This window comes from Leopardus geoffroyi, chromosome B3 (assembly GCF_018350155.1).
Source record: "Leopardus geoffroyi isolate Oge1 chromosome B3, O.geoffroyi_Oge1_pat1.0, whole genome shotgun sequence".
Taxonomy (NCBI): domain Eukaryota; kingdom Metazoa; phylum Chordata; class Mammalia; order Carnivora; family Felidae; genus Leopardus; species Leopardus geoffroyi.
The window spans coordinates 115,850,427-115,877,280 of NC_059337.1; the positions used below are offsets into that span (position 1 = coordinate 115,850,427).

The 26,854-nt window shown below is 46.8% G+C and overlaps 1 protein-coding gene across 9 annotated transcripts in view; it reads right to left on the bottom strand.

The window, feature by feature from the left end:
- Positions 1 to 3,625: 3,625 nt before the first annotated feature.
- SLC8A3 (solute carrier family 8 member A3) overlaps positions 3,626 to 26,854 on the bottom strand; it is a 145,202-nt gene continuing 121,973 nt past the window's right edge. For 2 of the 9 annotated variants that reach the window (XM_045448141.1, XM_045448140.1), the window contains exons 3-8: positions 23,688 to 23,794; positions 15,946 to 15,963; positions 11,875 to 11,999; positions 11,234 to 11,333; positions 9,312 to 9,587; positions 4,844 to 6,951 (exon numbers count right to left, since the gene is read on the bottom strand). In XM_045448141.1, the coding sequence (XP_045304097.1) occupies positions 6,575 to 6,951; positions 9,312 to 9,587; positions 11,234 to 11,333; positions 11,875 to 11,999; positions 15,946 to 15,963; positions 23,688 to 23,794 (1,003 nt within the window). In that variant the 3' untranslated portion in view covers positions 4,844 to 6,574. Of the gene's footprint in view, positions 4,467 to 4,843; positions 6,952 to 9,311; positions 9,588 to 11,233; positions 11,334 to 11,874; positions 12,000 to 15,945; positions 15,964 to 20,947; positions 21,052 to 23,687; positions 23,795 to 26,854 lie in introns of those variants that run through there. The other 7 variants (XM_045448147.1, XM_045448146.1, XM_045448143.1 and 4 more) reach the window with 7 other exon arrangements.

Sequence of the window (26,854 nt, forward strand, 5' to 3'; positions counted from 1 at the left end):
TAAAGTATTTTACCACAAATAAAGTGAAAGGAACATCGCCAGGGTGCCTGCCAGGTACTGGGCACTATGGTATTTGCCTTAAAAAAAATGGTTCATTTAATCTTTGCAACAATTGTACATTTGTATTGAGGAAACTGAGGCACAAGGAGGTTAAAGTCACTTGTTTAAAATCCCACAAGTGTAAAAATGGTAGAACCTGTAGCACCAACATGTGAAAAGCCAAAAGGCAGATACTCAAGCCTTGACCCCATAGCAGGTGTCACATGTACAAATACTTACAGGGGCCAGGTGAGTCATGTGAATGATAGAGGTTGGCTGGGAGGGTCTCTAGTGATCTGACAGCACAAGCGCTGTCTACGTGGGGTGGCCGCTTATCAGTTCCATTGGATTTCCACATGATAATGCCCATGTAGTATTTTAAAAAATTTTTTTTAATGTTTATTTTTGAGAGAGAAAGAGCACGAACAAGGAAGGGGCAGAGAGACAGGGAGACACAGAATCCAAAGCAGGCTCCTGGCTCTGAGCTGTCTTACAGAGCTTGAACTCACGAACCACAAGATCATGACCTGAGCCAAAGTCAGAGGCTTAACTGAGCCACCCAGGCTCAGTCACCCATAATGCCCATGTAGTATGGCCAAAGAAGCCAAAGTCCACGTTTTTACACAAAACGTTTTAGTTTCAAAACATTAATAATTATTCCCAAAAAATTCCCCACGTTGTTGACCAAACGTGTCAAGCTTCCTGGCTACCAGGTTTTAACTGCTACCCTATGGTCATGGAAATAAAATTTGATTGAATGAGGATCCAAGCCAGAGGTGTTGATCATAGCAGAAGAATGAATAGTTATCACACAATGTAGAGAAGCAACGCCATTCATGTAATATGCAATTCTAATAAAGGGGACTGGGGAGAAACAGAGTGACAACCAGTTCCACTGATGTGGATATCAGGATGAACCTGAGATACAGCAAAAAGGACTAAGACTAGAAATCAGAATCTGAGGATTTTGAGGCACCAGAATAGTTTCCCTTGGGTCACCTCCTTTCTAGATATTTAAGAAAGAATGATGAGGGGCACCTGGGTGGCTCAGTCGGTTACGTGTCTGACTCTTGACCTCAGCTCAGGTCATAATCCCACGGTTCATGGGTTCAAGCTCCGCATCAGGCTCTGCACTGACAGTGCTTGGGATTCTCTCCCTGCCTTTCCCCCACTCTTTCTCTCTGTCTCTCTCAAAATAAATAAACTTAAAAAAAAAAAAAGAAAGAATGATGAATTCCCTTTGAGTTTATGAGTAAAAGCTAATTTCATTTCTTATAAGACAGTTTGATTCCCCTGTAGTCTTCTGAAAATGTCATTAAGTATCACATGATTTACCTACTAGGGCAGTTTTCCAGGAATCTCTTTGGGGTACTCTTTCCCAAGATGTTTTTTGAATCACCCCTTCTCTGGGGCCTGGTAACTTTCCATCATTAATTGTAATTAGACTCCTTGATCCAAATCACTTTACCATGGTGTAATTTCCCCTTTGGAAATTTCTACCAGTTTGGCTCCTACTGGAACATCAGTCCATTCAGCTGCCTCTAGAGGAAGCTCCTTGATCAGCAAGGATGGAGACAAAAGGGAGGAGAAGGGAACTGAAGGAGAATAAGAGGGCCAGTTGCTGGCTGATTTCTTTTGCCTTCCCTTCCAGACCCTGGCTGCTTCCAAGGGACTCCCTCCCTGGCTAGATCAGCCTCCTGGGGGTCTTGTTCTCTGTTCTGGTGTTTGTCGTCAAAGGCCATGATATTCTGGGAAGAGCTTAGATTGGGAATCAGAAGACTTGTGTTTGTGTCCTGCTTCGATGATCTATGTACTCCTGGCAATCAGTTAGGCACTCAGAACTTCATTGATAAAATCAGAATAATATCTACCTCTGTGGTTCTTATCCAGCTGAAACACATGTATATAAGATACTTTTTGTAAACCATAAAACTTCACATACACATTGGTCAGATTGCTTTTGGCCGTTGATACTATGCCTGGATGGCTCTGTTGGTTAAGTATCTGACTCTTGATCTCAGCTCAGGTCTTGATCCCAGGGTAATGAGTTCAAGCCCCATGTTGGGCTCCACCCTGGGTGTGAAGCCTGCTTAAAAAAAATTCTGCGGCACTTGGGTGGCTCAGTTGGTTAAGCATCCAACACTTGATTTTGGCTCAGGTCACCGAACGTGGTCTCATGGTTCGTGAGTTTGAGCCCTGTGTCAGACTCTGTGCTGACAGCTCGGGATCTGCCTGGGATTCTCTGTCTCTCTGTTTCTCTCAAAAATAAATAAATAAATAAATAAATAAATAAATAAATAAATTTTATAAAATTCTATCTTTAATCACAGAGGGGTTGTGGCAGAGGCACACATTCACAAAAAGTTCATCCTCCTATAAAATAGAGCGGTCACTGGGAAGTGTTTGGCCAGCTAGGTCTGTATTTTCCAGTCTCCTTTGCATTTGGGTGGGATAAAGTGATTAGTGGTTACTAATGGGATATAAGCAAAAGTAAATGAGTGCCGCTTCAGAGCCAAAGGTGATTAGAAGTCTGTGTTCCTTCTTTAATTTTCTTCCCATCTTCCACTGGATGAAGAGGGCTCTAAGGCCTCAGAGAGTGGCCGAATCGCAAAATGAAAGGAAATCGAGTTCCTGAATCATCATGTGGGAGAAAGCCACCTGCTACCTGGGAACATCCTCACTGGATTATCACGTGAGTGAGAAACAAACTTTCATCTTGCTCAGGGTCTGCAATATTGGGGTTTATTTGTTATAGCAGCTACCATTAGCCTAAGAAACGAATCAAGGGAATGGGAATGTGTGTCTCAGGCAGTAAAAAGTGCTGAAGATGGACGTGTGCACAATGGCCGGAAGTGTCTTTTTTCACACTAATACACAGACCATAGGGCCAAGGTATTTCAAAAGGACATCTGCAGTGCCGTCAGATAAGGTGGATAGGCAGTTTGATGTTACACACACACACACACACACACACGTGCACGCACACGCACACATCACTTAGTGTGTATATTCCAGAATGCCAGTGTTAAAGATACAGTAGGCCTCCGAGGCCATCTCTTAGGACCTTATGTGTAGTTCAGGAAGCTGACCCAGATGGAGACAGCGGTGCAAGTCCATGGAACTAAGCAGTGGTGGCATCTAGACCGGCACCCAGGTCTTCAGATTCCCAGGCTCTTCTTCTCAACCCTCTTTCCCATTCTCTCTGGTTTATCCCCGCTTCTCCCTTGACAGAGTCTACCATCGAGATAACCCAGAAATGACTCCAAAGGGGGGAATGATAGGTATGAATGGATTTCATGACGTTACACCTACCATGTAATCAGCTAAAGGGCATTTTTCATTGTCAACGTGGTGGCTGGCAAAGAACGAAGCGAGCCCGTTAGCCAAACCCTTCTCCTCGCCTACTTTCTTGTGTTGTTCTGTGTCCTCTTGAACTCTACCTGCCAGCCATGCCAACCATCATTATTCCAGGGCCACACCAGACCCTGTTCTATCCCTGTGCCCTGGAGCGTGCCGCTTCCTTCTGCCTCTCCTTCAGCACCAAACCCCCTCACCAAGGTAATCACTGTACTCTTCCTTCAAGACCCTACTTAAAGGTTATATTCTCCGTATGATTTCCCCAGTGCTTCCAGGCTGAGTTGGTGTTTCCCATGGCACCTGTTTATGCCATTCCTAGAGCACTCATGGCATAGAAAGGTAATTTTTATTTCTACCTTGCTGGTTCATATGCTTCAGAGGCTCCTTCCCATCACTTCGCTTTTCAGAAAGGGCAATAGCACATACAATGCTGTCACCCCTCTTCTTGCCTGAGTTGTTCAGACCAGGAATTCGGACAAAGCTACCAATCCACAGGCACTCCAGCCCCATGATGCAGCCGGCTACAGAGGATTCTGCCTTTTGGGAGTGGCCCTTTGAGGATGGGGGTGGGGGGACTGGTCACATTCACTCCATTGAGAATTCACGCCCAGAGAAAAAGAGGGATGTCCCAGTCGGTTGGGGGAATGGAGCTGTACATTCACGACACAGTGTCAGGACTGGTGGCGGTGCCTGACCCCGTGTCAGACAAGCACAGTAGAGGGAGCACCTCAGAAGGGAGGGGAAGCAGCTGGGTCTGATGGAGAGAAGAAAGCGAGGACCGGGGAGACGATGCCACTTGGGGAATGGGGAGAGCGGACTTGGTTCCTGAGGGCTTTCAGCACCCCATCACCAGCTGTGGTTCTGCCTTGGCTTCCACGAGAGCCCCCACCGGCCCTTTGCAGCACTGCCCCCCTCCACTTCTCGGGCTAAGTTAATGGGCTTCTGTTTCTCATAACCAAAAGAGTCTTGGTTAAAAAAGTGTTACCTCCCCCTCTGGACTATGAGTTGCTTGAGGTCTTCCTTGTATCACCAGAGCGTAGATCGGTGCATAGAAGGTGTTCAAAATCCACCTGTGGAATGGGCGACGAGTAAACGCATGAACGAATGTGCCTCTTGGTAATCAATGCAGGGCGCCGTTTGTCCGGCTGGACTCCTGCCCCACCATGCCTCTCTGATTCAAAAGGCTCTTTCCTGTAATCACCACAGTTCTGCTACCTCTGTACCCCAGTGTCCAAACGTCTAGCTTCTGACAGGTGGCATTTCCCTGAAGGATTTTTTTGCTTTAAAAATACTGGGTCTGGCACACTGGCATCTGAGGGGACAACAGATGTCAACAGGAGATACAAATAGGAGAAGACACTTTCACCTCAACCACATCTGCTCCAGAAGAAACCCCACGTGGCCCCCTGGACCTTTTCCTGAAGAAACATGGGAGAAGCAAGCTGTATTTAGAGAGATATAAGTATAGCTTTTATTTTTTTTTTTTAAACCAACCCAACATTTCCACTGGCAACTGTCAACATAGCTTATGACGTGAGCACTGTTTCTTTTTTAGTTATTTTTTTCTTAAAAAAATGTGTTTAAAATTAAACAGGTGTTTTTTAATTTCTTTTTTTCCCCCCTTAAAAAATGTATTTATGTCAATGCAGAAAGCCTAAAGATCTGTGGGCAGTTTTGTGATGATTTCATATGTGTGTTCATGTGTGTGTGTGTGCGCACGCGTGTGTGTGTTTTAAAGCCAGGTCCTTTTCAAATTTGTTGGGAAAAGGTCTGTAGGCCACGGCAATCTCTTTTTCTATAAACCCAGTCTCCATGGGATGACAACAACTAAGATTCCTCTTTACTGGGGCAAGAAACAGCCCACAGGCTGGAAAAAGAGCTTCATGAGGTTTAAAAACAAGCAGGAATGTGGGAGAGATGAGAAATTCCAGTTCTTCTCTTGAGAAAATGCTCTCAGACGTGACCGGAGGGTCCAGGAGAGGTGGAAGGAGCCCCTTGTTTTCTTACCAACCTCTAAGTTTTTGCATTACCTCGAGAAATACAGTCAGACCTCTTGATGTGGCATGTTAGAGAGCAAGGGGGTGGTGAAACTGACATTTCTCCGAAGCACTGACATTTTAAATACAATCTTTCCTCTTAAAGATCTCGCTAGGTGGACAGCTCTTCTCTGCCTCCCATGCGAAGCCAAAGATACTCAAGAAGCCATCTACTCCTTTTGTTTCCCCAGCTGCCCTCCTCTGTCATCACATACCATTCCTATTTTTGTCCCGCATCTCCTGCTTGGCGGGTCTTCCTGCAGAAGGATAAACATAAAGACACGGACAGAGCAGACACAGCGAGGCGGACAGAATCAACTGGAAAGGCAGGGAAGGGAACCATGACCTTGTGTTTTAGACTGGATCTGGACATAAGCACATAAGGCTCCTCCTGCCCCCATCTCAGGCCGAGCCCGTTCTTCCGCGCCCTGCGTAGGTGTGCAAACATACTTCCACCCAAACACTCTCACTCTCCAAGAAAAGGAGCCTGGGGGGCAGGACCCTGATGAAGCCGAGAGACCCAGAAAGAGGGAGAGACTGAGGGTGAGAATCCTTGCCTCTACCTGTCGGCTCAGACCGCGAGCTCCTTCACAGCACCTGTTACTGACTTCGGAAAGAAAAGACACAACGAACAAACAGTGAGCAACATCTGCCGGGAAAATGAAAACGAAAGCAACCGCAACAATACCATGAAACGAAAAGGGAGCCCCAAAGCAGCCACACGGATAGGCCTCGTTTCCATCCTGGCCAGCCGAGTCAGAGAGCAGGGATGAGCGGGACCGGACAGACAGGGGACGCCCTATCCCCGGGGAAGGAGAAGCAAAGGAATAATCCAAAGGCGGTGAGAGGCTCTGACCTTTGCGGTGGGTCAGGGACACGGGTGGGAAGATGGAGAGGCGGTGGATTTGTTGCTGTTGTTGGTTTGTACTGAATTAAATACTTTGTAAAGTGGGTGTTTCCTCCACTCTGTTCGGTTGGTCAAGACTCTGCCCTTTCAGTCCGCGGCCGGGGCCTGGGTCGGGTGAGCTTCCTGGGGCTGGGCCCCTGCCTCTGCGGGGGGCTGCTCACCCGGAGAGGGGGGCGAAGCGCCCTTCTCTCAGGAGGAGTCCGGGGCCTGTGCTGCGGAGGCCCCGCGCTGTGGCTCAGAACCCCCTGATGTAGCAGTAGGCCTCCAGCGTGGCAAAGAGTATATAGAGGAGCCACAGGCTCACAAAGAGCCACGTTGTGGCCAGCTTGCAGCCACGAGGGCCGCCCAGCTCCCCGCCCAGGTGGGGCCGCCGACGGTACAGGAGCACACTGACGCACACGAACGCGAAGATGGTGAAGAGGGTGACGGAGAAGGCCAGCGTGCCGGCGGACACGTAGAACTCCTGTCCCTGCAGGGCCCAGTAGATGGCGGCCACGGACCAGGCCAGGCCGATGCCCAGGAAGACGTTGATGGCGTTGCTGCCCGTGACGTTGCCGATGGAGGCATCTGAGTACATATCCTGGATGGCAGCGGCTTTGCTGGCAAACATATCTGGAAAAGGGCAGAGACAGCAGGAGCTGGAAGGAGCCTGAGATGCGGAGGGCCCACCTGTGTGTCCAGAAGGCTGAGCTCAGGAAGGAGAGGCAAGGGCTCTGTCATGAACAGGCTGTGTGGCCTTGGACAAGTTACCTCACTTCTCTGGGCTTCAGGTTCCTCATCTGCTGGAGTGTGAAAGGTCCCTGAGGGCCTGCTGGTGCTGATATTTACTGAGTGGGCTTGCTGTTCCTTTGGGGTTATTTTTTTAGTAAGGGGAGTTTGCTATCCCACCATCTCCCCCAGGGAACCTTGGCCTCCTGGGAAGCTGCTTTGTGTAGATGCCTGATTATAACCATCACGTGGGGCATTCTCACGGAACACAGTCGTGACCCGATGCCCCCGGACTCAGCAGTGTGTTAGGTGCTGGATTTACGGGGACAGAGGACACGCCAGGGAACCGTGAGGTATGGGCTCAAAGAAGACAGGGCTCTGCCTTTGTAGTTAGTATGTGGGGCACAGAGCCCCTCAAGCTGTTTGACTTCAGATGCTGGCATGGATTGTAGGCATTGGAAGGACTGTCAGGGACATCTAGCCACCCTTTTACTGCACAGGTAAGGAAAATAAGGGTCAAGGAATCTACCCAAGGTCACGTGGGAAATTAACAAGACATTTGGCCCTAAAAACCTCATGGAAGGGTCCTCTGTCTATCGTCATCCTTCATCCAGAGAGTTTTAGGCCAAGCCACGAAATCAGCGAAGCGGACCATCACATAACCTTTTTCAAGCCCCTAATGCTGCCAGCTGCTCCCTGGACCAACTGCAAGGACTTGGAAGTGCCCCAAGCTCCCTCCTTGCCTGCTTGTCCCAGCTTGCCTCCTTGTTGCCAATTTTCTCAGATCTCCTAGAGAAAACCTCTTGTCTTTTCTTGCCTATGACCTTGATTTTTCACCTCTGATCCTCTGCACTTTCTTCCCACATGTGTTCCTTTTCCCCTGTGATAGTTCTTCTCCTTCCCCTCTGATGGTTCCAGTCCCCAGAGGCCCGGAGAACAGGAATCACAGGGCATCTCCTCCACAAAGCCTTCCATGGATCATCTGTCTAATTTCTCACCACCCAACACATTTCCAGGAGAGCCAAATCTCTTGCATCACTAATGTAGACATAATCCCACTGCTCTGTGCTGGGGCTTGGGGAAGAGGTTTTCCCGGAGGGTGGTGTCAATTTAGCTACCCTCCAAAAGGATGTGTTCTCTCAGTCCGGGAAGGGGTTCCCTAGGTCCAGCCAGCAGGGTCCTGTCTGATGGGACTCAGCCGAACCCGCTTGTCAGAGGATGCTCTCTCTTCCTTGCTGTGGCAGTGGGGAGGCACCCTGGCAGGAGTTCAGGTTCAGATGCCTTGGACACCCAACTGAACCAAGTAAGAAGCCGAAGCTAACACAGCCCTCTGCCTACTAACTGCTCCTTGTCATTCCAGCCCAGCTTCCATAAGCCTCTCTTGGAAGCCATCCCTGATCCAGCCCAGGCCCCCTGTTTTATGCTTGCACAGCACCTCTACTTGTCCTTCATTGAACTTATCGAGATGGTTTCAATTGCAGTAGTTGAGTGTGGTTTCTGTCACTAGCTGACGGACTCCACTCAGAGAGGGGAGCACGTCTGCCCTGCTTCCCACGATTGCCTCAACAACTAGCACAAAACTGCATCGGGCTCAGTAAATATTTGTCTACTGAATGAATAAATTCATGCCTATTCCTGTTCGCCTTTGGGTGTTTATAAGAGAAAAAAAGAAGGTGTAATTCATCACATGCAAGGACAACACCTCACTAAAGTTGCCTCTCCTGTGCCGCCAGGAGACACTTTGTACCCCACAGGTGTCCCTCGAAGGGAGGAGGCCAAGAATGCTTGGAAACATTTCGAACGTGGCATCTTCAGCTGGGCCAAACTTCTGTCTCAGAGACCGCCAGAGGGAAATGGAAGAAGAACAGAATCTATGTTCTTTGAATTACGTTGTTTGTGGCGCTCCTACAACGTGGAGGTTAAGAGAGTGGACCACTTACATGGGCAGTTGACTTAACTCTGTGCGCCGCAGTTTTCTCATCTGTCACGTGGGGATGACAACTATGTCTAGTAAATAGGGTTTTGGTGAGCATCACAGGGATAAAACATGTCAACTGCTTAGCATACACATCAGAAGTACTCAAGCAATGTTAGCCCTCGTTGGCAATATCATCAAGAATACCTTTGACTTTTGTGCACCTTAGGGGGCAGAGGCTCTATTAAGCTCAGATCTGAGACAGCAAGGAAGATAATGAGGCAAAGTGTAGGGGTCACCTGACCCTGGTAATATCCTCTTTGCAAACCCGAGCACCCCTCACTCTTACCTGGCACAGAGGTGCCGAATGCCACAAACACAACAGCCGTGACTGAGTCCTTGAGGCCAATGGTGCAGCCGAAGTGGGAAGCCAGGTCCCCGATTATGGCTGTGAGCATGCCAATGATGAGAATGGACACAACGAAGCAGGCCCAGCCATGGCAGTACTCTGTGGGGGGCACGCAGGCAAACAGCACCTTCCAGAAGACCGTCAGAAAGTGCATGACGTAGTCAAAGCAGGATGGCAGCCTCTCCTCTCCTGACTCGTCCTCATCCTCGTCCCCTGCTGGAGACAAGAGAAAACAGGCCCAGGAGAGGGCAGCAAGGTCAGATCCCCACTCATGAGGAAGTCGAGTCAACCCACATGACAAGCATTACTGGCTGGCAGGAGACCTCAGCTCTCTCCTGAGGAGCGGTGTGGGCCAGGGCACGGGCACCAGAAAACAGCTGGGAAACGGGACCTGAGTTGGGGTGCCCCACTGGTCAATGTGAATGCAGGGCACCGCGGGAGACTGGGAAACAGAGGACAGGGGAATAGGGAGAAAAGGGAGAGAGAGAGAAAGAGACTGGGGAAGAACACAGGAGGGCCAAGGCAATGAAGCAGAGGAGGGTGGAGCCGGCTGCGTCAGGTTGCCTGCGTGAAGAACAGCGACATCAGCTGTGTGTCCCCTCTTCGCTGGACTGCTGCAATAACCTCGTGGTTCTGGTTGTTATCCGTCCCTAGAGGGGCGGCTGTCATTCCAGATCATGCAGGCATACCAGAGAGCCCGCGCCATCCTCCAAATATCCCATGGGACAGAGCAGGCATGGGCCCCATGGTCCTTGCCAGGAAATGTGGGCAGAGTTGCCCATTCAGCAGTCTGGGAGAAGAGGATGCGCTGAGACACGCTGGCACCTTGTCCAGGGCAACCTCTGTAAGGTTTTGACGCCATCAGAGGAAGCTGGGTTGTGAAAGAGCAGGAGTTAGGACACTTGAGTTCCAGTCACAGCTTTGCCAGGAAGAGCATCCATAAGCTGGGAGTAAATCACCTCTTGTTTCTGAACCTCAGTTCCCCCGTCTGAGAAAGGAGGGGGTTACATGACGTGGCCTATACTCTGTTTATTGTCTCTGTAGGGTCAAAGCAAGGTCACCAGAGAGGAAACTGGGAGTATCTGAAGCGGGCGACATGAAAAGTGGGGCAGCCGCAGCCACAGCCACCCTGTCTTCCTGGCCGTACTTCTGCTCTGGCTCTGGGGCCTTAGGGATATGACCCTGTGGGTTGTTGCTATGACAGCAAAGCCTCATGAAAGCAGACAAGGCTGGTGGAGCTGGGCAGTACAAGGGGGCCTTGGTGATGCCAGGAGGCGCTATTGGCGGTGGCGGTGAGACCTTGCCTGGGACCCTGGCTGTGCTGTGGGCCACCACTGAGGGAATCTGTCAGTACATGCCAAAGGAGAGGTCTGGAATCATCCCGGGTGGAGGTCTGTCAGAAATCAAGGCATAGATTTTACAAACTCCGGACCCCCACATGTCTAATCAAAAGAGTCCCCTATTATACAGAAAAGGAGGACCAAAGTAATGAGAGGAAGTAATAATGGAAACAGGATTTTAATCAGTTTGTGTTGGTACCAGATGCTATCATTCTATTTACTTTGCTGAGAAAGGTCGAAATGGTTCCTTTTTCGAATGAGGGAATTGTGGTTCAGGGAGGATAACTTGTTCCAGGTCACACAATGGAGCCAGGATCTGAAACCAGAAATAGCCATGCTTTTTTAGCTACCCCATGATTCTTTTCCAAAGTGACCCAGTGAAACAGGCGAACATCAAGGACTAGAGCTGGGGCACAGAAGCCTTCCCAGAAATTGGTAGCTGCTGATGGGGCTGTGTTCTCCCTTCTCTGGTGTTGCCTGCTTCTCCCAGTGAGGCTAGTGCCCGTCTTGAGACCCTCTTACCTGCGCTGACAGTGATGGCCTCCATGAACTGGTCCCTCCAGGAATGGGTCCCCACAACCATGGCCAGGTTTGTCTTCTTGATCAGTTTGTCCACCGTATTCTGTCAGGGAGAGAAAAACTTGGAATCATGAGATTAGAACGCTCAGAACTGTTGAAGAGTCTGGTGCTTCAAGGGAATGGAAAATGTCTTGCATTCCAGGCATGTCCACATGGATTCTCAAAGTAATGGCCTTGGATGATATCTGCTGGGTCAATCTTTCCACTTCCCTTTTCTTTGGTTGTGATGACGGATATTGGATACTTAGAGCAATACAGTAGAGCGTAACGGTAATGAGATCAATAAACTTTGCCCCGGAGCAGAAAATTTTAGAATTTCTGTTTTTAAAATGCAGTTAACAATAGTGATAATACATCCAGGGGCTTTATAGCCCATTTATTCTATATGTTGTTTCCTCCCAATATTCCTAGGATCTAAGTGGCCAGCACTATTCATTCCATGTTACAAATGGGGAGACTGGCCCTGGGTGGTTAAATGATTTGTTCAGTTTCAACTTCACACATTCAGTGGTGAAACTGGAACAGAACTTCTATCTCCCACCACATTACCCTATTATTCAATTTGAGCTCACTTATAGCCTGACCTTGAACTCAAAGGACTCTTCAATGATGACCTCTAGTTTGGGGTGTTCGCCCAGTACTGGCTTTCCCATTTCTGCTATCCTCTTGGCCTCCTCTTCCTCCACAGTCAGCTTCCTGTCTGTCACCTCTGCAACAAAACAAAATCAGACTAGCTTTAGCACATTCGCCACTCCCTAGGAGTCTAAAGGTCAGAGTGTGAGGCATGGGTAGTGGGCACAAAGCAAACTGCTCTTGAGAATGGGTCCTTTGTGTACTTTTTAGTGACTCTTTCTACACCATGCTGAACATTTTAGAGCCATCAGACCATGAGAGGGTCCCTTTCAGGCCTGGGATAAACATTCCTATTTCCATTTTATACCGGGGTGAGCAACCTGACCCAAAGACCTTCGGAGAAACAGCACCTAGTAAAGTCACCATGTCATCTGGTGAGATATTGGAGAGTTGGGAACAAAAGGCTTTAACAATTTTGTATTACTGGGCCTGACCGTTCAACTACTTAATGTAAAAATTCTTGGGGGTCAGAACCACACGTTAATCCAAAGGGTATGTCTACTGGTTCCCATTAACATCGGTTTCCAACACCACTGGGGTTGTGCCCTCTATAAAGGAGAAAGGAGGAATATCTACACTCCATACAAGTGAATGTCATCCTCATAATGAGAACTTGGAAGATTTCCTGAAAGATTTCATGATTTTCCAATGAAAGATCCCCAGGATTTCTGTAGGAACCAGGCCCATTTCTTCTGGAACAGAAATACTTGTTCAATCAAAACCCAAAGGAAGCTCTTCCTTTACTTTCTTTTGAGGCATTCCCTGTATCCCTCAGCATCTTGACTCATTTACCAGTGGTCCCTTCTCATGTTGAATGGTGGGAAAAATTTTCCACTTCAGCTGGTGAGTCCATTTTGAGACCACTTCACCATGAAGACATGTTTTCTGGATTAGAGTGAAACAGAGATTGAATCTTTTTATTCCCCTTTGATTAGGAAATTGCTCTTGGCAGCCTGTTTCTTTCAGAGATCATTTCAACATCTTTCCTTCCAAGTCCACATTCTTACATGCAATTAATTCTTTTATTGAGTTCCTTAATTGCTTTCATTCCACACAGTGAATCTCCTACGGAAGTCCTTTGGTCCTTGGATAATCTCAAGGACAAAGTGGGTCAGAGGCCAGGGAGGTCTTCTTTTCTCTCTAACTTGGGAATCGCTGAAGCGTAGGGACAGGTGAGACTCGAGCTCTTGAAGTTGCAAGGAAAGGAATTCACTGGAAAGACGATAAGCCAAGAGTATAAGTTACCAGAGAGGCTGTTTTACATAAGGATTTTCTTAGTTGTCGTGAATGAAGATGGTAAGAAAGTATGTAGACGATTCCTGAGCTGGCTGTTTTACTCAGTGCTTCTGGCAACAAACAGAAGGCAATCCCAAAATGTTTGGGAGCTGTCCGTGGTGCTGTCCTCCCGGTAGTGTTGGTGACGGCTTTCGGAAGCAATTATTTCTCCAGGATCAATGTCCTGTCTATTTCTAAGTAAACAGACACCCTCTAGCAGCCTGATTTTATTCAATTCATTGATTCTGAGTTTTTAATGAGTTAATTATGAAGGTAAATCTGGGTGCATCCAGGGTTCTGGCTATGAAGTCAGTGATCGTAGAAGCCAGACTGCAAGCCACTCTGAGAAAAAGCCTTTAGGAAAAGACTTACAGATTCTTTAAAACCATGGGTACTTTTTTTCCCTCGACTTTACATTTTGGCACCATATCACAATGGCTATCCTAGCAGTGACCGTATTATTCTATTCCTCCCTCCCCAATTCCCCCATGTCATACTTTACATGTGCCACAAGAACTTTATTATACCAATATAATGAGCTCTCCAGTGACATATAAATGTACCTGTCTAACCCCTTGTCTACCTATCAATCTGGCACTACATCCGTCTGGCAGGATATTGATCTACCTACTGACCTGTCCACCCCTGTGGTGATAGTCAGTTTTTCCATCTAGCTTTTTGCAAAAATCTCTTTGACAAATAGCAATCCTTTATCTTTGGCTCTCCCATAGCTCCACAGAGGTACTCCATATAGATCGGTTAAGTGATTGATTCACATGCCTTTAAATCAACTCTGATTTAGTGTCTTGGTTTGGTAGTAATTCCTGCCTTTTCCTATTTTTATAATTATCATTCCTTTACATTTAAATTCATTTCTTGAGAGAGTGATAAGTCTCAAATCTAAAAGACCATAATGATTCTGATAATTTGTTTATGTAATTACTGAGAATTTCAAGTGAAGAGAATAAATGATAGGTGATTTTGACATTTGGGCTGACTGAACAAACTCTCAGATCTCAGAAAAGGGGGAGGGGGAAGAGAGAGAGAGTGATAGAGAGAGAATATGAATAGGATGAAAGATTGAACAAATATTGGAGGAACAAAGAGCTTGCCAGGCCAGACAAGAATAGATGTTGTGAATGCTCTACAGGCATCCTCAGGAAGAAATGGGGCGATGAAACTAATGCCCTCACTCCCAGGTTCCTGAGCTTGGCGGGGTAGCTCAGAACGAAGCGTATCTACTCTCCATCTTTCACCGCCAGGCATTGTTAACCATGTTTGCCTGTCCACCCAGGAAAATTGAAACAAGAATTGGAGATTTACCATGAATGTTAAGTCTAACCATGGGCTCCTAAATGAAAAGTTTACAGACTGAAAGATCTAGAAAATGACACCTTCTTTTCCTATTTCAGTTTCTACTGGTATTTTAGCAAATATGTTAAAAGTACAAGAAAGCCTAAATTAAATCACAAACTTTGTTGTGTGCGTATGTGTGTGGTTGGCGGTGGGGGTGCACAGAAGCAAGAGTTGTAACAAAGAAGCTCAAACACCTTCTCAGGCAAGAAGGTAAGTGGAGAAGTAACTCCCAATGCCATGGCATTAATACCCTGGGGGACTGGTGAAAAATATGGAGTCAGAGGTAGTTCTTATCCTGTTGGTCTAGAGAGGAAGCAAGTGGCCAAGGAAGCTAGAGTCATTTTTTTTTCCAGAAAGTAAAAATGTAGGGGTTTCCCTATTTATATTGTTATTCGTGTATAAGGCTGCCAAGAAGGCAAATGTCCTTACTATATACACTGCCCCTTCTCAAAACCAGGCTGCAGCCTGTATGTAATTTTGAATACTAGCGAATTCTGTAAGTTGTTTTGCTTCTCAAATGCTCTTAAAATTTTTTTGCATGCTCAAAGAACTGATGAAATTTAAAATGCTATCTTAACTTACATTGAGACATCTGGTATAGCTCACGCTGTCTATACTGAGAGTTAGAGTATTACTGATATGCTGGAAATGCTTGTCTATCTGCTCGCGAAGTTGGATGTTGTTTATGATCTGATTCCACTGACGCAAGCATGCTCTCAAAGAAGGTGTATGTCCTACAACAGAACCCAGATTCTGCATGCGAATATGTCCACAGTAAATTCTCCAAGATTTCTATTTTCAGCCAGATAATTGTCCCCACCACCCATCATATCCTAATTCTTCTTCTTGTTCATGGCACCTGTGACTTCAAGGGTAAATGACAAATGAACCAAAGTTCTAGCAATTTAGGTCTCAGCTGTAATGAGATGCAACATCTCCAGGATCAGTAAAATTCCAGATTCTTCAAAAAGTGCGTTTCATGTTCTCACAGCAGCTCCTGGCTGTTTTTCCCCGGTTCCCTCAAGATCAGAGTATTTTCTTTCGAATCCCATCATGACCCTATCTGCTCCTGCCCCACAACATGAGATGACAGATGATTAAGACTCAGAAGTCTTGACCCACTATCTCTTTGGTAAGTTTCAACTCTCTTCCTGGTCCTAGAGAAGACCAGCTATGCCTTTACCCACATCCGCTGACAAAAGTGGTGCTCACTGAATTGTCAACTTCCTCACAATTACTTCAAGTAGGGAAATAAACCTCTCAGTCCTTAGGAGAACTTGTCAGGTTAGCTCGAGCCCGCAGTTCCTATTAAATAAATCAAAGGACATTGGTCTTAAACTAAATAATGGCACTGGCAAGAAGTAGAAAAGATGGGGCAAGACACCTCTTACCTGGAGACAACAGGAGCGCTGTTTGCAAATGGATACCAGACAAGGGGAAGAAAGAAAAGGAAAGAGCATTAAGGTCCCATCCTGAAAGTGTCCCCAGGCTTTGTGGTTGCAGCAGTATAAGGAAAGCAGTGAGCTTAGTGGGTGAGAGCTCTGCAGCCACATGCAAAAGGCAGCATTTGGAGCATGCGCAACAGCAGCAGCAGCAAGAGGTATGAGCCACTGGAGGGACTGCTGAGCACCAGAGCCCTGCAGCCTGACTTTCCCCCCGGACCTTCCCTGTAACTCTTGGGGACTAGGGAAAAAGCAATGAGGATGGGAGGACCATTTGAGTGGAGCAGGGACAGAGTTGGTCATTCATGATCTTCTAAGGAATCAGGTTATCATGTCAGGTTATCAGGCTATCATATCATATCATACCATATACCATGTCATATCATATCTGTGAAGGAATGAGAATCCAGTTACCAGGAAAACTGTAGAGGTCGCAACCTTGCCAGCGTAGCTGGCTTGTCAGTGGAGAATATGACCCTGGGGCTTGAACAGGAGTTCAGCGTGGGCAGTGGCATAAAATAGTGAACAGTGCTCAGTCCCGCGGCTTCTATCCCTAACCTTATAATCAGATCATGCTTAGCTTCTCAGGGACTGTAACATTTCCATGGCCATAAATAGCTTCCTAGCTACCACACTGGCCAGAACTTTTGAGTTCCCCTCAAAGAATGACCTAGTGAAAAGCTAAGTTCTGCAGAGTATTTTTTTTGAATGGTTTATCTTTTTGTAGATACAGCCTGGAGGTTAGGGCCATGGACTCCTACCATTTGTATCACGTGTGCCCAGCAAAGTCACTGCAACTAGGAGGTGTTCAATAAAGCTTTGTTTTTTGCCACATATTTTGGCAATTGTAATAGATCCAGTGGTGCTGCATCTCTGGATGCTGGTCTTTTCGTTCCAGAAAGGATAGGCTAAACCAGAGTCATACTGAAAGCTATTTGTAGATGAAAGATGACAAATAGCAAGGCCCCTACATGGACTGGGAAGCTGGGTTAGACGTACCTAACACAGGGCATCCCTAGCCCCTGCACTGTACTTATGTTAAAAAATTATTGTGACATACCACATTTTCATCTCATTGGTGTCTTAGCACAGCCCCACACTCCCTAGCTCTTATCAAATAAAAGTCTGGGCACATCCTACCACATAGTCTTGGTAGAGCTGGTGACTGATGGTGCTGAGGAAGGAGTGGGGCTGGTGTCTGTGAATTGTTTCCTCTAAAAATCTCTAGGAAGGCAACTCAGGTCTATGACCCATCATCGCACAGTTGCAACCACTGAAGACACATGTGGATCAAGAATCTCTACAGTACATAAACAGGGCAAACAGGTTGACTTTCTGCTTTCTCCCATATGGAAGTCCAAGGGAGTAATAGATGAGTGAATCTCCTTGCTATATTGAGATAGATAGAAGGATGACAGATAGATAGATAGATAGATAGCAAGAAAGCTTGTTCATTCTGCTCCTTCTATGGATCTGCATGGAAGAGCCTCTCCTGGCCCCCAAGTTCCAGTGGAAACCAGAAACCTGAACACATTAGTGTACCCATGTTGGCAAGACAAGGGGTAGCTCTTCCAAAAAGGTCCCTGATGCCCTGGTTCTCACTCAGATGTCCCTCCCAACACCAGGCTCATCTCTACCACAGTGAGAGGGCTTGCAGTCAGCTAGAGCTGTACTACTCTCTGGTCATTGTCTACATGATTTGAGACTTTCCATTTAGCAGTTATAGATGGGTCAGCAAGATCCAGATAGGCCAATTCTGAGTGACATAATACCTCCAGGGTGTTTTTCCTGCTGCTGCTGATGAGAGAATCTGCAGCTGAACTTTCCCCTGTATTGATCCCCAGGGTCAGGTGAGCATCATTTATCCCTGCTCACATACCCCAGGGACATACAGGAAATAGCATAGTTCTGTGAGTAATTGGAAGCATCTGGGCAGCTTGTCAGGGTGAGCCCATTGATGTGGTAAGAGAGGGCAGGAACAGGCCCTATGACTGGGGGAGAACGCTATCCTTTCCACATGAGGCTTTCAGTGTCCAGGCCCAACAGCCTTGACCATGCTGCTCAGTGTTGATCTCAGATGCCTACTTCTGGACTCGGGTGTTTACTCTATGCCAGGGCAACCGTGTTTCCTATTCATCCTCCCTTTTCCCCTCCTCTAGCTCGTCTAGAGCATTTAATTTCACCTCTCAAGTCTGTTTTGTTTGCCAAGAATAGAATCTGCTATTTCAAATACAGGCTTTTTTTTTTTTTTTTTTTTTTGTAATGCAATTGTCATTTTGACCATGCAAAGTCTATGCTGTTCTGAATGCCTGAGACTCTCCCATGCAGCAGTGATAATGAAAAGCAATTTCTACTGTACAGCTTCTCACCCTGAGAACACCAGGAAATTCTGAAAATCAGGATGGGTTTTCATTTGATTCTGAGTCTAGACAATCAAGTTGTATGACCTTTTACCTTATGGTCTAATGCCAAAATATGGGAAAATCTGAAGAAACTGAAATTAGACAAGAGACCACGTCTGGAAATGCACATATTTCCTACTGGCATCTTCCATTTTGGCCTCTTGGTCACCGGGGAGATCTGGAGGATACCTGCCTGCTCACCTACTCCCTCTCCAGGACTAAGCTCCACTAAGCCTTTGCTGACATCTCGTTGGACAAAGAGCCCAGTTCAGAAAAGGGGGTGGGGGTGGTGGGAGAGTCTCAAATGGAGAGTAGACAAAGGCATTTTTGCATTTGGCTGAGTCTCTTGAAGAGCACAAGGTGTATCTTGGGTCACTCTCTGTCCTGCTGTTGATCAGGGTTTATTGGGGAGGCAGAAAAGAAAAGTCTCTTTAATGGTGGAATAAAGTCACGGGTGGACTTGTAACCCATTCTTCTTGTCTGGAGCCACTGCCTTCTTTCCAGCTACCCTGATCATTTGTGCTGCTTTCATTTGCACCTAGGTAGCAGAGACTGTGGAAATTGATTAAGCTAGTTTACAATGGCCTTAGATGTCTGCTGCATCTAACCAATCATGAAGATGCAGCAGACAGCTAAGGCCATTGTAAACTAGCTTACAATGGATACAAGGGAGGTGGGAATGAGGTAGGGCAGGTATTGAGACGATTTCTGAGAATATTCTCAGAGGTAGTAACTGGAGGATCGGCAGGAACATAATCTAAGCAATGGAACTAGAGATTTTTTTTTTTTCCTACACTCTGGAAGTCAGGTTCATGGCGACATCTTATCAGGTGGCGAGGGGAAGATGAGTAATGGAAGATGGAGATGGCTTTTGTCTCTAGAACACTAGGCATATCCAGACCTGGGTGGACACAGAACTGGTCAGATTTGCAGAGACAGTCCCCAGAAGACAGTGAGAACTGATCAATCATACCTGTCGACAGCCTTCAGGAGTACAGTTGCTGGATTTTTTAGCAACTGTCCTTGAATGAAAGGCTTTATGCTGCTCTCTGTCATGTGAATATGAAATAACTGAAGAATAATCATCCTTTTTTGAAAAACAAGTGGGTCTCACTGTTCCATCTTCCATGAGGGTCCCAGAAGCATACCTCTTCTGAAGGGGAGTGTGAATGTCCTTCTCTTGGTATTTCCCAAGAGCACCCTTTTCCATTCCCACATAGATTCCTCCAACACTTCTGAAGTAGTGGTTTCCAATCATTTTCTTCAAGGGAGGAAATCTTTCCTTACATCTTCCTTGGTTGCAACATAATCAGTCCCTGAGTAATGGAGCCCTAGCAGGTATTCCAAGATGTATGTCTTGAGGAAGAGAGGAGATGAGGCCACTTCTCTGGTGTGGGATGAGGGTTATCTTGGGATCTGGGTGACATGCCTATTTGCAGATGCCAAGCAAAGGCAGACTCCTGTGGGCCGTCTTGCTTCTCAGGGATCAACACCAACTACACCATTTAGAGGCCCTTCTATTAGAAAACCCATTGAGTCAACACTCTGGGCCTGCTCAATATCATTCCTTTTCCGAGGCCCTCTGGCTGGGGAGATTCCCATACCTGGAATTACTTCCTTCTTTTTGCAGACTCTCAATTTTCTGCTTTAGGGATTGCACTGTCCTCAAGTAGTCTAAATAAAGTTCTCTACCTTGGGCTAGGAATAGAGGTGGAATGAGACGGGATGGCTATCAAGTGGAGGAAGAATAGTTCAGGACTCCAGATTGTATGACCACCTCAGAAGCCAGCTGTCTCTCAGAGAGGTCTCAGAAGCTGTGGGCTCTGACAATTGGTATACCCTTTCATACCATGGTCTCCCCAACTGTGAAATAGTCAGATAAAACACTTACCTCCATGAAGGGCAGAGGGGCCTATGAACCCCTCTGCAAGTGAATAACCTGCCAAGCACTCAAGGAAGGTTGGGGAATGCAGCAGAAAACTGTCAAAGCATCATTGCAACATGGGCCCCAGCCCCCAGCCCAGACCCTTCCCCATTCAATCCAGGCTCGAGGGTAAGGGGTGGGAGGGGAAGAAGGCAGGGAAGGGGCACAGACATGCATGGCATCACATTCCTTTCTTTTTCTTCTCCTCCCCACCCACCAAGGAGTTTCCACATTTACAGGTTACATGTATGTGTGGGGGCTGTGGGGGAGAGTGCAGGGGACAGTGGTGATCAGATCATTGGAGCACAAGGCGGAAGGAAGTAACTCAGTAGGGTAATGAGGAGTTCAGGCTGCAGCGCTGTCCAGAAGGTGGGAAAGGAGGACTTGGTAATCAGCTAAGGCTAAGAAGGCAGAGATGACACCGAAACAGGGTGAGAGCGAGAATACAGGAGGGAAAAGAATAAAAAAGTCCATTGGTCAAAAAGAGGAAAAAGGAAAAGGGAAGAAAATGGGGGGAGAAAAATAGAGTTGCTTTTTGCTGCTGTTGCTTTTCAGTTAAATTTTTTTTATCTTTCTTTTTGTTGTTGTCGTTTTATTTTGTTTTGTTTTTTAAAGAATCTCACACCTGATATTCCACGTTCCATCCATTTCGGTTCACCAAGGACAATGAAGAAATTCTCTTGCCTTTCGTATTCCTCCTCATCTACTATTTTAACCCTTATGGTTTTCCTGTAGGGACAACAAGAGAGAGAGTGTGTCGACTGGGTCGGTAGGTTGGTTTGTCATTTGGAGCACAGCCTTTAAAATCATTCCCCATCACTCCTGGTACATGCAGCCCAGTCCCGCCATGGTGGCATTTGACGGGACTATGGTGGATTGTATATTTCTCATATAAAAAAAAATGGTCTCAGCTTTTCTTGTCTCCTTGGTCGTAGTTGTCCTTCTGGGTATGAAGGAAAGGGAGCCAGGGGACAAGGAAAAGTGGGCAAAGGAAGGGTTCCAGGGGGACAGGAGGGAAAGGGGAAGGACAAAGGGGGTGATGGTGGGAAGGAGTCAGTTTAGATCCTGCTGATAGTTAGTAGGAGGTGAGTCAGGCAGCGCATTCCATTGGGTGTCACATGGTAACTGGCATTTCTTTGGGAAGCAGGTAAATTACCGACCCATTGGAAATGATTCTTCTACAACAGGAAATGTGTCAACAGTGCCTAGCTGGGGTCTCGTTTTCCTTCCTTGTGTCTATACTCACTTCTTATGTGAGACTCATAAAGAAAATTTTAAAGTATTTATGAGGAAGGGAAACGAGAGAGAGAGAGACAGTGAGAGAGAGAAAGGAAGGCAGACTTCTATTATCTTTGTCACTCTTTACCTCAGGGCTTCAGTGGTGGGAACTAAAATAAGTATGTATTAACTACAATATGATATAGGACTGCTTTAATATTTATGGCTGATGCACTCCTGGGAAAATGTAAAGAAAATGATAGAAGTCATCAAATTCTAAATCACCTTTATACTTCTATCACATAGGGTGATATGTCCCAAGGCTGGCTTCCTTAAATGCTGATTATCTGGGCTCTGGGGGAAAAGGTGATGGAGGTTCCGATTCATTTCTGGGTTATCTCAACAAAGCATGTTGTCTTTTAAAAACAAATCATTCAGGGAAGCAAAGTTTCCTTGAAAATCACTCCCCTCCGAAGACTGGCATGACGCTGGTTCAGCCCTGCTGTCGTGGGAGAAGTTGTTATGGGGCCTGGATCATCCCCATCTTGGTCCTTCATGGAACCACAGTGGGGCTGGCGGGTCTCAGTAGTGAACCATGATTTTTCTTTTCCCATCTTGGTCCTTCATGGAACCACAGTGGGGTTGGCAGGCCTCAGTAGTGAGCCATGATTTTTCTTTTCCCATCTTGGTCCTTCATGGAACCACAGTGGGGTTGGCAGGCCTCAGTAGTGAGCCATGATTTTTCTTTTCTGCTTGCTTTGTTTTTGGCCTGGGACCTAAATGCTCTCTAAAGGGCAAAGAGGTGCTAACAAACAATAACCTAAGATGTCTAATCAGAGCCTCTGATGTTCCCCTTCCATTCTGAAGACGCGCTCAGCTTTGCCATCTATAAAGTGGTAGACTGATCTGAGATGGTTTGTTGAACACAAGATTTGGTGTGTGTTTGTGTTTTGTGTGTGCGTGTTTCACAAGTACATTTTCGGTCACCCTTTTTGGTACTATTTTGGGACATCTTTACATACCTTGCTGAGTAGACAAAAGACAAAGCTAAATGACTAACAAGAAGAATTTTCTAGGAACCTCTCTCTAGGCCCTAGATATGGGAACCTCGGGCTGTCTAAGAAATAGGAGCCTGGCAGTTTTTCCCCTGCAGGGACTCTGCTGTGGGTTGGAAATGGGGTGCTCTATGACCAAGGGCATGGCCTGGAGGGACACGATTGATGGCCCTGCCAGGGAAGGAATGCTTCCCCGAATACTGGCCGCTCCCCTCTACATAGATGGTCTGTCCAGAAGAGGATGTTCTGACCTGCCCATTGGAAGACCGGGATATGTATGTGGTCATTTACATTGAAGTCAAAGGCTCCATCTACTCTGAGAAATCCTGTGATCTTTTGGGAATGCTTCCACTCAAGTCAGAATCCCCTCTCCCACTATTCTAGCTCGTCTGCCACCTGTCTACCTGGATGCTCTTTGCAGGGAAAACAGAGTCCAACAGGTAGGCCTGCGACCTAGACCTGGAGCTCAAACCTGTACTTTCAGCTCAATCAAGGTCAGAGAGAGAAACACACCTTGACAAAAGGACTATGGTGGAAAGGATGGCTCCTAAGGGCTGCTTTGGGGAATGGGATGAACCACAAATAGAACCCAAGTCCAAATACATTGATTTTCAATGTCTGCCCATGGGCATCTGTGCTGAGCATCTGGGCCAGTTTCTCAAGTGCTGCCCTCCTGCTGGTGCTGTGCTATGTGGTCTTTTTCTTTCCCATATATAAAGCCATCCAGGAGAAGCAGAGAGCCGCACATATAATGCTCTGGGCTCTGGGGGACTTTCTCTCTCTCTCTCCCCACTCTCTGTTTTCCCCCATATCCATTTCCCCATCCCACAAAAACTACCACCGACTCTTGAACATCCTTCTTATGGATACCATGTGACAGGCTGGCAGGTGTTAGGACAGAGCTAGGATCAGAGAGAGGAGAGGGAGAGGTGGAAAGAAAGGAAAAGAGAGAACAAGAAAGAAAACAAAGGAACGTGAACCAGAGAGGTAGAAGAAAGGGGAAGAGAAGACAAACGGATTGGAGACAGGAAGAACCAGAAGAGGAGGGAAGAGAAGAATGTTAACGTTAGTGTGGAGGACAGGGTACTACACCTTTCTGAAAACTCATATCCACCATGCGGGGGCCCATCATCTCAATGAAGTAATTCTTGTTTTTCTCATACGCCTCATCATCAATTACCTTGATGTGAATTGTTTTGCTGTGGATGGAAAAATAAGTATCATAAGCAAGGAGCACAGTGGGGGGGGGGGGGGCAGCCAGCTGGGAGAAGGAACAGGAAGAGAATGAAAACAGTGAAAAGATCCGGAAAGGTCAAAGTGTGTCCCCAACACCACGAGGGCACAGAGTAGAGGGGCTGCCCCAGACCCCCTTCCAGGTTCACTGGGCTCCTCTTAGGCTTTGTGTGGCTTCGTGGCATGGTCAGACTCGAAGACTGGAAAGTCAAAAGTTTTGGGTTCTAATCTGAGATATGCCACATAACCCTGGACAAATAACGTAACTGATACACAAACAGGCTAAATAATGCTTACAGCATCCCAGGGCAGTCATCAGAGCACTGAAGTAAAGATATATCACAGCTCAAGCACTTAGGTCCTCTGTAGTGTTTGTTTCCTTAGCCCTCTTGCTTTGAGGACAAGAGAGAATTTTTTTTTTTTAAGTTTTTGACTTTTGAAATGAGCAGGTGTTGCTCTGAAAGGCTCATGTTATAGAAAGGACACGGATGGGGGGGCACGTTGGCCTGTGGGAGTCTTGCCTGGAAATAGAAGGACTTTTCCCTTTCTCTGTGGCAGTGACTACCACGGGGAAGCCAGGAGGGCCATGTGGCTCAAGTCACGCATTCTGGTAATTCATAACTGGGTGCAGAAACTACAAGGCTACCTGCAAATGAACGCTGCAGCCCCAGGGGTGCGCTGACTGGATCACATTAACTCTAGGACACTCTGAATCACGGCTGCCTTATAAATCCTACAGTGATTTTGTGACTAACACAATTATATTGTTTTTATGTTAAAAGATGTTTCATTAATTTAAACATTGAAAAATATAAACCAATTTAGTAGTCCTGATTTGCATTTTTCTCTTTTCTTTTCTCCCTCCCCCTTTCTTCCTTCCTTCCTTCCTTCCCTCTTTCTCTCTTTCTCTTTCTTTCTTTCTTTCTTTCTTTCTTTCTCTTTCTTTTTCTATTAATAAAAGCTTTAAAAACAAAGATGGACCTGGGCCTCTCCCAACCTTTGCTTAATAATGGGGACATTTCAGGACCAGACTCCACTTGAGGCCTTTCGCAGAGGGTATGGGACACTGGTGGAGGGGCGCGCATGCAGCTGAGTCTCCCCTCAGCAGCGGGATGAAGGGATGCACACAGGAACCCCTGGGCATGCGCTCTCTCAGACTTGGGAGGCCTGAGGCCTGCCCTTTGTTGAGGAGGCTGAGGCCTTCAGCACCTGCCTTTATTTTCATATAAAGTAGGAATATCTTTATACTCTGACTTGGGACAACCTCTCTGCTCTCCCAAGCTTTCCTGAGTCACTGTTAAGAGTGCTGGATGTCTACAGAGCTTCCTCTGTCCACATTGTGGATCCTACAGAAACAAATGTAGGTCTGTCATTCCTGAAGTGAATTAATAGCAGTTACTAATACATCCTGGCCCCCTCCAGCCCACTGTTTCAAAATCAAAGACTCCAAACCCACACCCATCCCTATCCCATACAATCCTGGCTAGTCACCACAGAAAGCATGAACGTTCAAGCTCTGAGAGGCCTCTCTGGCCTTTCTTCCTTGAGAGCAGCGGCACTGGTATTAGAGACGAGGACCTGAGATCAAATCCAGCCTCCAATTCTCACTAGCTGGGTGACCTTGGACAACTTGCTAAGGCTCTTCAAGTCTCATACGTAAAGCAGAGTACGAATATCTACTTCAGAGCGTTCTTTTTTTTTTTAATATGAAATTTATTGTCAAACTGGTTTCCATACAACACCCAGTGCTCATCCCAACAGGTGCCCTCCTCCATGCCCATCACCCACTTTCCCCTCCCTCCCACCCCGATAATGCATGTGAAGTGCTTGGTGGGGTGCATGATCCTTAGTAAGTGTTTACTAAATAGCAACTATTATTCCTTAAAAGTAATATGACCCCAATATGGTGTCTGAAAGTATTATATCTCCAATCATTAAGGCAGAAAATAAGGGGAAATCAATACATAGAACTGGTGACCCAAGACATGGTACAGGTTGGAAACAGAAGTCAGGTCAAGAAAGGACTGGCTAATACAGGATGATGGACCCCAAATGAGCTCTTAGAGGGGCTTGTAATGTTAAGGGTGAGAGCATAGATACTGACTCACATTTGTCAAATTGTGGCCTTGTCAGCGACAAGCTCTGGGCTGGACAGACCACATGTCATAAGACATTGTGCTTGTGATTTTTAGTGAATGGATAAATAGAATAAGAGATGCCATCGACAACTCAGTGGAAGACAGGGCAATGAGGAAAGACATTAGTGGTGGCATAAGGAAGTGAGGGTAGCTGGCTGGGGCCACTGGCTGGAGGGTGTAGTGAGGGGAGGAGATGGGGTGTGAGACTCCCTCACTCAGATCAGTCACGGGGAAGGCATCACATCTGTTTGGAGTTAAGGCGTTACCTTGCCTGGAAGCATGAGAAATCCCTTCCAGCTCTAGAAAACCAAGTAAGCTTTCGGTTCTGCCCAACCCAAATGAAGCCACAAGAACATTTAAACTGAGTGAGAATCACCAGCCAGGTCTTGAGTTCTCTTTCCAGGCGTGTTCTTCCTCATTTCAGTCAACAGCAACATCGTCTATCCAAACCTGGGATCACCCCTGATCCCTTCCTTTTCCTCACCCTTCCCTCTCGACCCCACCTCAACCCTAATACATCTGCCACCATCTTTCCCTCTGCTACCAAGACCTAGAGCAAAACAACATTGCCTCTCCCTTGAACTTGGTAATAGCCTCCTAAGAGAGATCCCTGCCTTTGCCGCTTCCTTCAATTCCTAACCCCATAACAACCCAGGATTGTCCATTAAAAATGCAATCTGGGGGCGCCTGGGTGGCTCAGTCAGTTAAGCGGCCGACTTCGGCTCAGGTCATGATCTCGGGGTCCTTGAGTTCGAGCCCCACGTCGGGCTCTGTGCTGACAGCTCAGAGCCTGGAGCCTGTTTCAGATTCTGTGTCTCCCTCTCTCTAGCCCTCCCCTGTTCATGCTCTGTCTCTCCCTGTCTCAAAAATAAATAAAACGTTAAAAAA